Genomic DNA, 15513 nt, shown 5'->3' with positions numbered 1-15513 from the left:
ATCAAGGAAGTAGGTAGATTTGAGGAGTGCTTTATTTTAGGATTGGACATCAGGCTGTTTGCTGGGAAAACCTATGAAATATATGATATAAGTTAGCATCCATCCAAAACTTGCCTTAAATGGTGTACTACCTAATAATAAAAATATATATAATTGATGGCATTTAAATACATAAATAGCTTATTTATTCAATAATCTATTTATATTTCTGGTAGCATTGGCAGATTCAACTGTAAATATGGTTTGTTTCGTTTGCTCATTTATTTCTGCCAAAATTCAGCAGCCTTGTTGGTTATCTAACAAAATTTCATTTGCTACACCATTAAATTGATAATAGTAAAGCTTTTTATGAAACTAGGAATAATGATTTCCATTCCACTGCTACAAAATATTTTGTTAGTTAATTTCTGGGTCCTTGGTTAAACACAGTTTTTTCATAGAAAAGATAGAATTTCAGTACATGAAAATTGATAATTTAAACATTAACGATCTTAGTTTACTTCCATTTAATAGTTCACTCCATGGGTTTCTTACTGAATAAAAAAATGCACAGCTATATAACTGTAGGGCTAAAGATACTTAAGTGTGTACTGTTTACACAATTTCTTTGTTAAAAATTATTAAGAGAAAAGTCATATCCCTTCATATTTAGATGATACCTGGATCATCACCCACAAAGAAAAAGAGGTAAGCCTACAAATTCTATGGCTAGTATTGAGAAATAGTGGTAGGGTTTGTAGTTCCATACCTCACAGCTTTACTGCTGTATTGAACAGTTGAACCACACAAATGAATCTCTTGCTCTCAACCCTTTCAAAATAACTGTGTTAGTTAACATTTATTAAATGCAATCAAATAGAATGTAAATTATCCCATTAAAATGATAATATTCAACATAACAAACTAGAAATTTTACAGATTTTCCTGATAGAACAAAGTTTACTGATTTTCCTGGCTGATCAAGAGACCACAAGCAGAATCAACACATCAGACATGTATTTATTTTTTCTTGAAATATTATTCTGACATTGTCGTAAGATGATGGATTTACACTGCATCCATGGAAAATACAACATCTTGAAAACTATTTCCTCCTTCCCACACTTCCTCAAATTGTGTAGCTCCTAAATAAACATTAAAAGATACCCATCCTTAATCTCCAACCCCAGAACAAAATGCTTTGCCTGCTACCGTACATGCACTAAATGCTCGTAAGCTGGACATCACTTTAAGTTAGTGTAACACACATCTGATTTAGAACAACATTTCTACCAAAATTCAATGAATATCACAAATGATTCCCCAAAAAGTCATACAAGCATTAAATATTCCCTGAAATAGCAGGTTATCTCAACATTAATAAAAATATGAATATCCCCGTGGTGCCACATTAACCAGGCTTTGTAGTAATACCGAAAAATACTCCTCAAGGATTAGATTCAAAAAGCCTTCACATATGTACATACTCAGATAACTTGCACATAAGGACACACACCTTATTAGATTTCATAAAAATCTTTAACATCGAATGCACCATAAAATACATTTTAAAAAAATAAGTAAGTCATAAAATATAAATATATACATATATATTGAAATAATTGACACACCAATACATGAGAATACAGTTCAGAAAAATTAAAACGATTACATAAACACTTGTTCCAAGCATCTTAAGGCACATACATACAGACATTTCACCATAATAGATGTAGGAAAAGAGGTGGCACATAATAAACCAAGTATCAAGCAAGTAGAATTACAAACATGACACATTAAATTAATACTTTAACATTTTTTCAAAGGCAAATCAACACACACAGTTACAGCGGACAAGTTCAAAACTGTCACCAATATTAACCTCTGGAAATAAAGAAGGATAAATGTGAATAACACTTGCAACCTTGAACTGAGATTCTAAACATTCAACATTCAATGTGGATTCACTTTGTCACATAATAAGTCAAATGTATCTGACACTAGATTTCACCTAGACTATTAACAAGAAATTATTTCATAAAATGCACAGCCATATCAGTCTTTCAATTATTCCTATTTCCTACTGGAGTGTAATGATATCGTATCCAGAAGTGGCTCATCACATCAATCAATGGAAGTCTTTTACATGGAGTACGCTGCAACAGCTGCAAAAATATTTAACCTTTATTAGATTACTTGAAATTACAAGCATATCATCTGATTACACAAAAATACTTTTATATTAATACAGACAGAGATATAAAATGAAATGGAAGTAAAACAAAATAACTAAAAACAATTAATTAACCTCCACAACTTGTGAATAAGCAATGCCATATTCAGCAGCATTTTTGCTTTAATGTTTTACTAGTTTAATGTTCTTTTATCCCATTTAATGCAAATGTGATATATTCATTGAGAAAAACAAGTTTATAGGGTTCATTAAGTTAAGGCTAGGTTTTTCTACACTACCTTTCAGGCTATCAACTATTTGTATGAATCAAGACTCAGTTTTTCTCAATATCTACTCAAAGAGTATGATACCACAATATTTACAATGTTAGTTTAGGCCAAATGTTGCAAACATAGATATTGTTTTGCTAAGAAATGGGCTATCACCTCCTCATTTGACATAAATGTATTTCCACAGAGCCATTTTTTAATTACTTGGAAATAAAAAAAAGTCACTGGGGGTCAAATCTGGCGACTATAGAGGATGCTGTAATAATTCTAACTTTAATTCCATAATTTTTGCCATTGAAACTGCGTATATGCATTGTTTTGTGTACCCTTGCAGTCTTGATGGAAGAGAATTTTTTCTTTGCCAAATGAGGATTTCCTTCCTTGATTTCTTGGCTCAACAGGGGCTAAAGACACATGGCACTGTAGATGATTCCACAATCATCCCAAATACCATGACCATCACCTTGCTGGTGGATTTCACACCCTTAGCCTTCTTCAGAGCTGGACTGTCCTGGGAAACCCACTGCTTCTACTCTTCCTTTGTCTATGGACTGTTGTATTGTATTCATGTTCCATTCAAAGTTGTCTGATATAGAAACTCATCAGGATTGTGACGGAAAAGCACCAAACCAACCCCAGAATCAAACACATATTTGCATTTATTCTCTACAGAGAGCACACACGACACCCATCTTTCTGAGACTTTTTTGTACTCAATTCTTTGTACAAAATTGAAAACACTATCTTTTGATACACCTGTGGCCTCACCTATTTGGAGAACTTTGATCCCTCGATCACTTCAAACCATATTGTGGATTTTGTCAATCATTTCAGAGGTCACTTCCACTGGACTTACCAAATGCTGTTCATCATTTGTAGATGTATGGCTATGTTTAATATTTCACCCAATTGTAAGCAACGGCTAATATAGGAGCAGATATGCTCTGAACTTCATCTAACTCGCCTTTGATCTCTTTTGCTGATGAGGTTTTTAAGTAGATATGATTAATTGCCATAAGAAACTAATTTTTCTAAATGAACAGAAGTTTGTTGCTTTAATTGACTATGAAATAGAAACCACAGGTTGAATATAGCTGAAACTTTAACAGCAGTTTAGTGAGATATGAGGCAAAAGAAAATATTTTCCAATACTACAAGAACAGTTCTAAATGTAAACTAAATAAATTCTAAGTTTCCATGAGAGCAGAGAAAGACTTACAATCATTCAATTTTATTAGAAAATTATCAGAAAGAATATTCATTCTTTTATATTGCTTATTGAAATTCACAAATAAATATGTCGGGAAGTAGTGATTCACATTCACAGTAAGGAATTTAGTAATTCACATTTTCACAAGACAGGTTTACGCAACTAAATTATTTCCATTTTTGAAACAGCCCATTTTTAGACAAGTTGCCCTGTTAATAAATGTCAGTATTCTCATGACTTATCCTCTCGTTATCAATAGCTGACATGAGTAATTAAAATTGCAGACTTACAGAATGTTGAATTAGGATAAAAACGCTCATTTTTAGAGTTAAACGTATTCATATGATTTTTCATCAGGATATGCTCCCATTTTTGCCTGATAATAAAAAAGAAAGATGTGAAAATATTCATTTCCTACCTACATTTATATCTATTATATCCCAGCTAAGAGTTTACCCAATGATCAAGTTTTTATCAAAATCAAGAGTAGGTAGTAGTTTGAAATTGTGTTAAGAATTTTTGGTTCATAGAGTAAAAGCAATTTGAATAATCTCTTATCTACCTGGGTACAAAACCTCAGAATGACCCTCATTCAAATTACAATAGAATTTGTAAATTGATCATGAGGTGGTTTGCTCTTTCAAAACAAGCCTTATATATTATGACGCTTTTGACCTACACTTAAAACTTCATATATGATCAGTATAAAAGAATGGATATTTTTATTTTTTCCACCAGAACTAATTAAAAGTTACTGATCTGCTACGTTCACATTTAATTTGGATAGCTACAAAACCAACAGTTGGCATACTTTTTGATTGAGTAATGTAATCTTTCAAGTGAATGTGATTATTACAGAGAATTTATAATTGGTATGTGGTACTGAACAGAGAAATATTCAAATTTCTATTATAAACCTTAATTTTTGGTAATACTATATATTTAGTTAGAGTGTGCTAGAAGTGCTAAAGTAATAGAATATATTTAGCAAGAGAGTCAACAGCCTGAACACTTGTTACATGGAAGCTACAATTACTCATGATAGAAAATATTAAAGCAGGTACTATTAATCTATCATTCTGACAATAATTAACCTAGGTGAAGTCTCCTGCCTATAGGAATGGTATGTGGAAAAAGAAGAGGAAGGAAACGGATTAGCATGTCGCTGAACAGTTTAGGAAAAAGAGTTATGAATATATGAAAAGGGATGCAGAGGATAGAGAATGTAGAAGAGTCTGTTGATACCTGGCTGTACAAGTTTTACAAAAGCTGACATTTCATGAACCAATTTTCAGCACCCTTTGGAAAAATGCAATCTATAAGATTCACTGGTATGACACAACTAGTAAAGGGACTTTCAACATTTTTAAAGGAATGAAATACGTATATTAAATACCAAACAAAGTCCCATTTTCCAGTTCCAATTCTAACCTCTTTACAACAAGTGGCTCCTTATGACAATGCTTGATAAAATTTTTCAGTGACATCAATTACCTTGGAAATAAGATCTCTAGGTCCTGCTTCAACAAAGGAGGGAAATTTTAAGTCAACACGCCTGATCTTCAAGTATGTGGTGGTATGGTCCTTGCTTTCAAATGGTGGGTGGCCAACGAGGAATTCATAGCACAAGACTCCCAAACACCAATTATCAACAAATTCACAATATCTCTCACCAATGACCATTTCAGGAGGAAGGTAGTCCAGAGTTCCACACATGGTTTTGCGACTGAAAACACAAAAATAAGTTCACATTAACAGTCTAAAAAAATCATGTGGCATAAGGGATGTATAAAGAAATTTTTATTTGTACATTAATATATATGTTAAAACTATGAGAGTTGGTAGTCATGAAAGGGAAGGAGGTGAAAACCTCAGTTATAATATTTATTTATTAAAGACTGAGCCATTTATTTATTTAAGACTAATAAGTGCCAAGGACTTTAATGCAGATGGATACTAGAATAAATTAAAACAGGTAAATTAAAAGGCTGATTAACAGAGATTAATGAAGTGACATTAAACTACTCTAGACATTCCACAGTCAGCCAGGAATCCATGACAGTGACTCTTGATCAGGAAGCCAAATACCACACTCAAAAAGTAACTACCTTGTTTAAAACCGAGAACATAGAAACAACAAAGAGCTGAATGAGTATGCATAATTAAGGTGTATAAATGAGATACAGGGTAAAAAAATGAAACAAACATTTACACAGAGAAATCAATGGTTAAATGGTCACCTTAGTATAGTTTTCAAGCCTCTACTTGCAATTTAACAAGTAACTTCTATGGCTAGAGTTTTTAAAAATGTTTTTATACTGCTAAAACAATGCTGCAATGTTTTATTTGGCTTAATTTAACATAGATTATCAGGATTTACAGAGATTATTGGTAACCGCTCTCAATATATAAATTTCTTGTTATGTTTCATCATTTGTTAATGATGAATCATAACAAAAGCATGATACTTCACCAACATGGATCCACACCTCCAATCTCACCAAATCATTCATTTCAGAGTATAGAGGCTTTACTATTCAGGGTGATATAAAAATATGTACCAAGTTCCCTAGCAGAAGAAATATTAATCACTAGATGAAACTTACGAAAGAGATGGTGCATGGACAGACCACCCAAAGTCTGCTATTTTTACATTCCCCGAAACAGTCAAAAGAAGGTTCTCTGGCTTGATGTCCCGATGGATAACTTTGTTTTGATGGCAATAATTTAAAGCATCTGCCACTTGATACACATACTTAGCTGACCTGAAAATTTTCAAATTAAAAATATGTGCACACCTTTTATAGACAAAAATGTTCCTGGTACATACATACGTGTGAGCGGAGGAAATTAACCTTACCTCGCTTCAGTGAATCTATTATTAGGCTGTTTATTCATTTCTGTGTATAACTCTCCACCTGCAGCATACTCAAGCACTAAAAATACTCTTCTTTCATCGTGAAAGTATGTGTGCATTTTCAATATATTAGGGTGGCTATAAAAAAGTAAAAAAAAGATTAAAAAATATTGTAAGAAGAAAAATAAAAACAATTATAACAAAAGACTTAATGAAATAATATGAAAAAAATGTTGGGAAAAGATACATTCAGTCTACCACTAAGAATTTAAAAGAAGGCCTTCTGACCAATTCACACATTAATGCATCAAAGAGTCCACACCCATTGCAGCCTTACTATGACAAATATTTTCATTTGACCCTACAGAAATTATCACTTGAAGAAGAAATAAGAATAGCATAACATTAAGGAGACAGCATTATCCTCTGGTGCTTTAACCTTAATCCTAAACGGTATTAAATTAAGATGTTTGATAAATACCCAATACCAGCAGCTGGGATATTATCCACTATGGCCAAAGTATGGTATCAATGAGACTTCCCATACAAGGGATAAAACACAAAAAGAAGCAGATTACCTTGCTATTAGCTACTTACTAGCTTAGCAAGTTATTAACTTTTTATCAACAATAATTAGGGGTAAGCAAAACAGATAAACAATCAACTATTAAAGGATTATCCATAAAAATTTGCCATATTTTTCTATTAAAGTCCATCCACAATCAGCTAATAGCTGATAGACTGACAAACTTAAATCGCATGCAATTTTTAAGTTTAAGGATGATTCAGTGGTGTATTGCTTAGGAGTAAGAGTTCAGTGAGTAATTAGTTTGAATAAATTAATTCTTATCAGTTCATACAGAATTCCCTAAAAATATATGCCAGCATTCAACCTAAATTAATTCTAATGATACCAGGTTATTTTAAATGAAAAAATTATTTACCTGCAAATGTATTTTTCATTAAAAAAGAAATGATGCAAGATAGAAAGACATTTTAAAAAATTGAATTAAAAAAGGCTGTGGGATACACAACATGCTAGAAGTTAAACTCAAAAATTTAGGAAACATGAAAGGAGGAGTTAAGTGTGTATTCATTGAATTTACAAGGGGGGAATTAGGCTGGAAGACTTTGTTAGATCTCTAATGATCTGGTTATTGATTTCTATATAGCAAAAATTAAAAGCATGTGAGGTCTATAAACGGATTTGCATCTACATGTAGCAAATGCAGAACATAAGGATACAGAATAGGGCAAATAATTACTAAAGAAATCAGTTTGGGTTAGAGAATAGGATGCAAGATACCAGTATTAATCAGATCACTAGTAGAAATGAATTTATAGTATGATCATGATGTATTTATCTGATTCATGGATTTGAGAAGGCATTTGTCCGAGTATATTGGGCGCAAATTAATTAATATACTGGAGAAGTTAGGAGTAGACTGAAGGGAGAGATGACATCCTCAACCTGTAAATGATGCAGACTGTACAGGTGTAGGCAGCAGATTAAAGAGAAGATGGGCAGTCCAAGGCAGGGGATTGAACAGGAATGTCCAACATCACCCATGGTTTTCAATGCTTACGTGGTGAGTGAAGCACGGAAAGGGCTGGAGTGAGAACAGGTGAGGGAAACCATCAAAACTGTTAGATATGTGCATGAGCAACCTTTAGTTAACCAGTCAATCCATCAAAGGATAACAATCATTGCAAAACACACCACAATATCAGTGAGATAGGTATGAGATGCAAATTGATTTAAATAAAGCATAGGTAATGAAGTCCATGAGTTACTGGAAGGCTTAGATTAACTATGAAGTTGAGGGACAAACTAGAAGAGTTCTATTAGGGAAGTATTTTAAAATGAAGTGGGCCAAGTAATTACAAGATTAATAGAAGATTTGCATCAGGTATAAAGGTTATACAATGATATGGGAGTTGATGACAGACACCTAAGTAAACAAGCCATAAAAACACCAACAGAAAATGTAAATTTATGATTCCGAAACTTGTTGTTGAAGCAAAAGGAGGAAGACTTTCAACATATGAGTTTGCAAAGTTTGAGAAAAATTAAAAAAAGGCAGGAAAAACAAAGGTGATACTGAAGGGCAATGGTATGCTGACAACTATAAATAAACGTAGAACGTTGGTCAAATAGGGTAGAAGAACTAAAGGAGAAGGCATTTTGAATGAAATTAGGGGAGGTAGCAAGTATGCAGAGCTAAAGAATGAGGCAATGGTAATATGTAATGTGAAGTTTAATATCATTTAATTGTGGTGTTGGTCAGAGTTTAAAAGTACAGTAGTCAGTCGTACAGGACATCGGTAACTAAATTATATTGCTGCTAGAGCAATTATTATGCCTAAGAGCCAATCTGTTGGGAAAGCCAAAAGAAAAGTATGGCTCTATTATTAACAGAGAGGTTATCGCCATAGGATCTACAAGCACCTCTAGGAACACAGGAAGCATTGAAATTTAGAATGACACAGTGCATTAAAAATTGCATCTGATGACGTTCAACAAGCTTAAACTCTTCATAGTGTGACTTAAGTTACATCATTTCAGAGGGCCAATTAAATGTAAAAAGGAGATTCTTGATTAGTCAGCACCTGAATATATGGTCACTGGTGTTCTTACCCAGGCTCAAGGCAGTTTACTTCATGAACAAATGAATCATATGTATAGTACTTTAAAACTGTTAATACTGGTTTGAGGGAGTGTGCTGAGAGTGACACATTCCTCACACTCAGTGCAATCTACGAATGTTCTCTTAATTTTTAATTCACACTGGCACATTTATTTCTCTGTTGATTTTTTCCTCACTAATTTTGGGTTTTGTAATTCCATTTATGAATTTTATATATGGATTTCTACCAATAAGGTGGAGACTTAAATATGTAGCATTTAATTGGTAAGTTACACAATCATCACCCTGAAGATTTTCCCCACTAAATTATCAGTATTTCCAATCATTTAAAAGGAAGAAAATTACAGAAATCAGTCAAAGTTTGTCTGATTTTTGAACAAAAAAGTTAGAAAAGTGAATGCTAGGGGAAAATGTGAGGATGTGTAATAAAACCACAACACAATGAATATAAGTAAGGACAATGAGCCAGTGGATAGCCTACACTTACAAAAAGGAATACCATCATTTATACTTTATCATGCATAAGAGATTGCATTAATTAGAGACCACAAAAAAAATTTAGTGGGTCATGAAGATGAGGTCTTGAAGTGCACCATGAGCCTTATAAGTGAACCATCAGTTGGCATCAATGATATCCCTCCTGATATTACAAAAAAGGCAATAAGCAAACTCTTAACATTTGTAATAAATGAGCCCTCACAAATGAAAAGTTTCCAGACTCTCTAAAAATAGCAAAGATAAGACTTATTCATAAAAAAGGGGATGAGGATGATATTAACAATAATCGACCAGTGTCCTTATTGAATAATTTTCATAACTATTTGAGTTCTTAATGACAGGCAGGCTGATGAAATATATCATTAAAAATGAAGTCGTAAGCATGGAAGAATTTGGATTCTAATAGGGAAAAGGTACCAAAGATGGTCTTGCTAGTTTTTTAAAAAAGATTATGATTTTTTGGGACTCAAAGGAATACTCAGCTGGTGTATCCAATGATCTTTCACTTGCATTATATACTGTGGACCATGAAATTCTTGAAAGTAAATGTGAATGTTATGGGATCAGGGGAATTGCTCATTAATGGCTTGGATCATATTTAAAGGACAGGAAACAGATGGTGGAGGTTACTGGCATTGGGGTCAACAACATTTTGATAAATCACTTATCACCCATAGAAACAAAACATGTTGCGGTACCCCAAGGTAGCAATATTAGGCCTTTATTATTTATACCACACATCAATGATTTGCCCAGATTTATTGAGAATTACAACATAGTTCTGTATGCAGATGAAACAAATCTGGCAATGAAACACAAGGACCCTAACTTGTTGCAAGCAAAGATTGATAGCTCATTATTGCTCTTGCAAAAATGGTAAACATTAACAGACTGTCTGTTAATGTACTAAAAACAATTATATTCAATTTAAAGAAAGAAGGGAAGTACCTCAGATTCTGCTTAAAATACCAACCTATAGAAAGGGCACAAAGCCCAAGTTTTTAGGTTTGTTTATTAATGAGTCCTTAAACTGGAGGATCCATACCAATCAATGGCCTAGGTTCCACTTTGGTAAAAAGTGGATTTATTCTGTGAAATCTCACAAAAATTGTAGATTTACTGAATAAATGAAACACTCCAATTGCCGCAAACAGTTTACCTTTCAAAACAAAGTACAAATGAGATTATTTGGCTAATGGCACAGGTCAAAGGATGGGGAAGAGGGTATATAAGGAAACAGGTGAGATAGGTGAATACGAATACAAGTATTTCGGCCACAAAGTAGCCCTCTTCAGTGTACTGAAGGTGAATCATCATGACAACACAAGTTGAAGCCTCTCCTTCACAACGTACCCAATCTTTCCAAACTACTCAACTGTCAGTTCAGTCTATTGGCTCTGGTCCCTTTGACCCACCCCACATTTCTAGCTATATATTCTTCGGATGCCCTTACCCGTTCTCACTTCAACTACAGCTACTGTTTATGGCTATTGGAGTTTTTCATTTATTCAATACTACTAACCATTAGAGCTCAACTCAATCAATATTGTAGATTGAAATATATGTATACTAAAAATTTTTACTATGGCAACTTTCAGTCACACATGAGGTATGAAATTATTTTCTGGGGAACATCACCTGGCTTCCGTTGAGTTTTTATAATGCAAAAAAGATGCATTAGGTATATAGGAAAAATACCCCCATGGCACACTTGAAACCTTATTTTTAAGAATTGAAAACTCTAACTTTACCTTGTCTGTATATTTAGTACTTATGTATGTATGTTAAGGATACTATGAAACAGCAAATCAAAAATGCTCAAGTATATGGGCATAATACTTGACAGTGTTGATGTACATTTATTCTGTCACTCTTCTGGTATGCATAATAAGAGCCCCTTTTGTGTGGCCATCAAAATTTTCAACTAACTGCCACCACGCATAAAATCTGCTCTTTCTAGGGGTACATTTAAGAAATATCTTAAGCATTTTCTGATAGATAAATGCTATTATAGTGCGGAAGAGTTTTTTGAGTCTTCCGAACACTGAAACATCTGATTGTTTGTTCTCTGACTTCTCCTATATTGTACTTTGTAAAATCATGGAACCAATAAGTATTATTACCATCATTGTTGGTACATAAATGTGAAGGTGTTACATTAGAAATTAACTAGCAAGTTATTAGGAATTGACATTTGAGATACTTCTTGTGAAAAATTCCTGTTTTAAATATTGAATTAATTTGATGATACACTCATTAATTTATTTTGCTGTGTATTCATTTTTAAGAGGTTTCCGACAAAAGATGCTGTTATGACCAAGTGCCAAAATCTGAGGAAAGCTAGCCTGAATCTGAAACATAAGGGGTGAGAGGAGGAGTGAGGAAAATGAGAAGGGATGCATTTACATTATTGTGAAAATTTCACATAGTTGAGACAGCAAAATGCAGGAGTTATTGGCATAATGTCTGAGATTTGAAAACATTGGCTTAAATTCACTGCTGACATTACATGAAACTGATCGTTAAAATTATCATACAAAATACATTAAAAAATTATTTGAAATACTAACATTTACTCATTTGTCAAAAAATTTACTACTCACACCCCGTCTTAAACATGAAACATTGGGAATATTGCAAAATTTCTCTCCAAATGGTGGCACAGCTGAATGGGAATCCGGAAAAACAAAGAAGAGTATGAAATCAGGTAAGGAACAAGGGCCCAGACAAAGTGGGTTATCTAAACCTTGAGGAGAAGATGCGCTTAGCTATTAAAAATCAAAATTTCCGGGATGAAGAAACTTTCAGTATCTTTATGGTGTTATTAACATCAAATATGATGTGAAAAATAAGCAAGCAATCCATGAATTTTCATGCAACTTAAATTTTCACAATTTTTTACATCTCTGATGACCTTTTACTGCAATTTGCCCTATATTGAAGTATCTGAATGTTTATAAGTTACTATTAAGTCCTGCGGGCAGCAACACTTCCATTCTAAGATCACAATAACTTCGCTGAGTTATAATGCTCACATTATTAAATAATGGCACAATCATATTTTAACAATCACACAATATTGGCTGAGAATGCAATGGAACTATGCCTCTTCTTCCGTAATGTAGTACAGAACAAAATATAGGCCAGGAGCTTTTGACATTCTTTAGTTTGCTTAACTGCTTCTCTGTGCGAAATCCAATAATTATTGCAAACGTGTACGTTATTTACACATATAAACACTTAATACAACACGACGCAGTCAATAGTAGCGAATAAACACGGTATAAAAATATACGCAGAAAGAATATTCACGCAAATATCATAGCGTGAAAATCATTCGCCCGTTCAAATGATGCTTCTGAGACATTCCTACTATTCAAGGAACATACGATGGCTTTGCTTAAGAGTTGGTGCATTAACCACAGTTCTTTGAATATATACTCTTCAAAATTCATATAATGAATGTAATACGCTAAAAGACTTACCTGAGATGAGATTGTATTTCAATCTCCCGAACCAATTGGTGCTCAATCTCACCCTTCATCAACTGCGACTTGAAGAGAAGTTTAAGCGCCACAACAAAGTGAGTTTCCATCTCTCTTGCCAAATATACTCTCCCAAATTTACCCTTTCCCAATGGTTTACCAATTTCAAAGTCTGATAAGCTCCATTCTTTGCTACGAGGAAAAAGTTCCAAAATTATGAGTAACCGAGGGAATATTTGAGCTCAATATTTCAAAAAATCAGCTAATTATTTCCTCCTTAGCTTATATTATCTAAATGAATGCAATATTTTCCACTAAATTGTTTCATTTCATAATGAATTAGCAAAACTTACTCTTTTTTATTCCTGCGGGTTACTGCTGAATTTAATATTTTGTATCGGGCATTTACTGCTGTTCTAATTTCTTTAGGAACTTTCTGCAGTTCATCCGCAGGCAAATTATTTTCGACCTCCATTGGTAGTCTGTCAACAATTCTTCAATATTAAGAGCAAATATAAACTAATTTTTCGCTGAAAATTCAGGAAAATCCTCAACTTCAACCGCCTAAACTACCAAATTCGTATTAGACGATTTAACCAATCCCAGAGTGGATTTCAAAATTCGATTTTCGCTTGTGTTTTTTTTAAGCAAAAGTTAGAAATTCGCACCGCGTGGATATGGGTATTTTTCAAATAGATTAAGAGAGATATATTATACATTAGTAGAAATTGTGTAGATCATGGCCGGCTCAGTAGCTTTACAACTACAGAAGGCTGATTCACTATATGTAAATTTTTGCGATAACTTTTCCTATCTTTTGGCGGTTTTTCCTGTACTCGGTGTTAATGAGATTAAATGTTTCCGGCTGAGCCTAAGCGGCTCTATCAGATTTCATTCATTCTTAAATATTGTGTCAATGAACATTATACAATTAGAATAATACTTATAATATAATACTTACGGAATCGCATCTGAGACGGATTCCTAGCCTATCTCAAATGGCTGAAAATCAGTGTCATGTGTAATTGTGTCCTGTGACTAGCCATCTGTTATATCTCATTATAAAGAGGATTTAAATTGAAAGATGTGTGATATCATGATAGTAGAATTAAAACTGTTAAAGGTCACCTGTCAACCGTCATTTTCAGAAGGATGGAAGTATCTTTTAGGTACGTAAGGATATTGCGGATGTTAGAAAGGCATTACGACGTCAAAGGCTATATCACGCCAAATTGAAAAATATAAGGGATGACATCTCTAGCGTCAAAAAGGATGAGATCGCTTATGATTACAAGATATTTAAGGTGAATACCAAGACTGAATTTAGGAAAGCTTTAAGGGAATTCAAAAGGGAAAGATTAGCGGAAAATCAAATTACATATTGAAACTCTAGCATGAATTGGAAGGTCTCTTTAGCAGTGATGTTGAAAATGCCTTATTACTCCCATCGGAATATGGTATGAGAGATCATGCCAATTATATTAGAGAGAGCAAATGTAGAATAGATGGATTTAAGCTGTAATTTTTTTCACAAACGATAAAGGATCAGAATAATATTGTCCGACCGCAGTGCCATTTCTTCGTCAATACTAGCATTCGGGATACGTAATGTTTGCTCCAAGGCGGAAAAGTATGCGCCGGCAGCCTTCGAGATGGCTGGGTGCCTCTTACAGGTAAAAAATCACGACTTTAATGATAAACAAAGTTTTTATTCCACCGAAGAATAGATTTAGACCTCCTCGATAAATTAACAGGTGATGAACCTATATGGATATTCGAGAGGTGGTAACCTTGACACTATAAAACAGATTAAATGAAATAAAATTTTTCTCCAGAACAGTAGTGTCATCGAGTAAGTAAAGATTTTATGCGTATTTAGATACAATTAGATATTTGGATACTGACATAACTAAACATGGAAATAAACCTACGATTCACTTTTCTTATATCTTTCCTTATTTACCATTTACCCTTTGACTTGTGGCGTTAGCCAAATAATCTCATTTTTATTTTGTTTTGAAAGGTAAACTGTTTACGGCTATTGGAGTTTTTCATTTATTTAACAAGCCTACAATGCCTAATTGAACCTGTCACCGGAAGAGAATGGCTTCAATGTCGACATTCCTGGAGATATCCGATTGAAATTACAACCATAAATATGCGGTTATCTCGAACTCCTTCGGGGGAAAAGAACTAACACTATTCTGGCCTCAACTCTCACGCTTTTGATAAAAGAAGTGCCACGCTGAGCTACGGTTGATCCGAATCGTGATTAACAAGCCATAATGAAGTGTATTGATTGTTTCAATATATTCTAGTCGATGAACAAAATATGAGAGAGATGAGTAGAGTCACCGCGAAATAGGATATGAA

At 33.6% G+C, this 15513-nt stretch overlaps 1 protein-coding gene across 1 annotated transcript; it reads right to left on the bottom strand.

Annotated features, from left to right (window-relative positions):
- Window positions 1–1567: 1567 nt before the first annotated feature.
- Window positions 1568–13711, bottom strand: aurB (aurora B). Its single transcript, XM_071597800.1, has 6 exons — window positions 13494–13711; window positions 13141–13332; window positions 6513–6647; window positions 6259–6417; window positions 5147–5378; window positions 1568–2144 (listed from the first exon to the last, which is right to left on the bottom strand). Exons 1-6 carry the CDS (start codon window positions 13613–13615, stop codon window positions 2043–2045), a joined length of 942 nt encoding a protein of 313 aa, XP_071453901.1. The 5' UTR covers window positions 13616–13711; the 3' UTR covers window positions 1568–2042.
- Between the last annotated feature and the right edge of the window lie 1802 nt (window positions 13712–15513).

The sequence above is a fragment of the Hetaerina americana genome, unplaced genomic scaffold (assembly GCF_022747635.1).
Source record: "Hetaerina americana unplaced genomic scaffold, ioHetAmer1.1.p SCAF_1, whole genome shotgun sequence".
In the NCBI taxonomy this organism is placed as follows: domain Eukaryota; kingdom Metazoa; phylum Arthropoda; class Insecta; order Odonata; family Calopterygidae; genus Hetaerina; species Hetaerina americana.
Note: the sequence above shows the minus strand (reverse complement) of the source record. Positions and strands in the feature narration are given on the sequence as shown.

Excerpts from the sequence above, each read along its gene's own strand:
- aurB (XM_071597800.1), bottom strand. The coding sequence starts at position 13,615 with ATGGAGGTCGAAAATAATTTGCCTGCGGATGAACTGCAGAAAGTTCCT. Across the intron at positions 13,333-13,493 it reads ACCCGCAGGAATAAAAAAGA|CAAAGAATGGAGCTTATCAG; the intron begins GTAAGTTTTGCT and ends TTTTCCTCGTAG. Across the intron at positions 6,418-6,512 it reads AATAGATTCACTGAAGCGAG|GTCAGCTAAGTATGTGTATC; the intron begins GTAAGGTTAATT and ends GAAAATTTTCAG.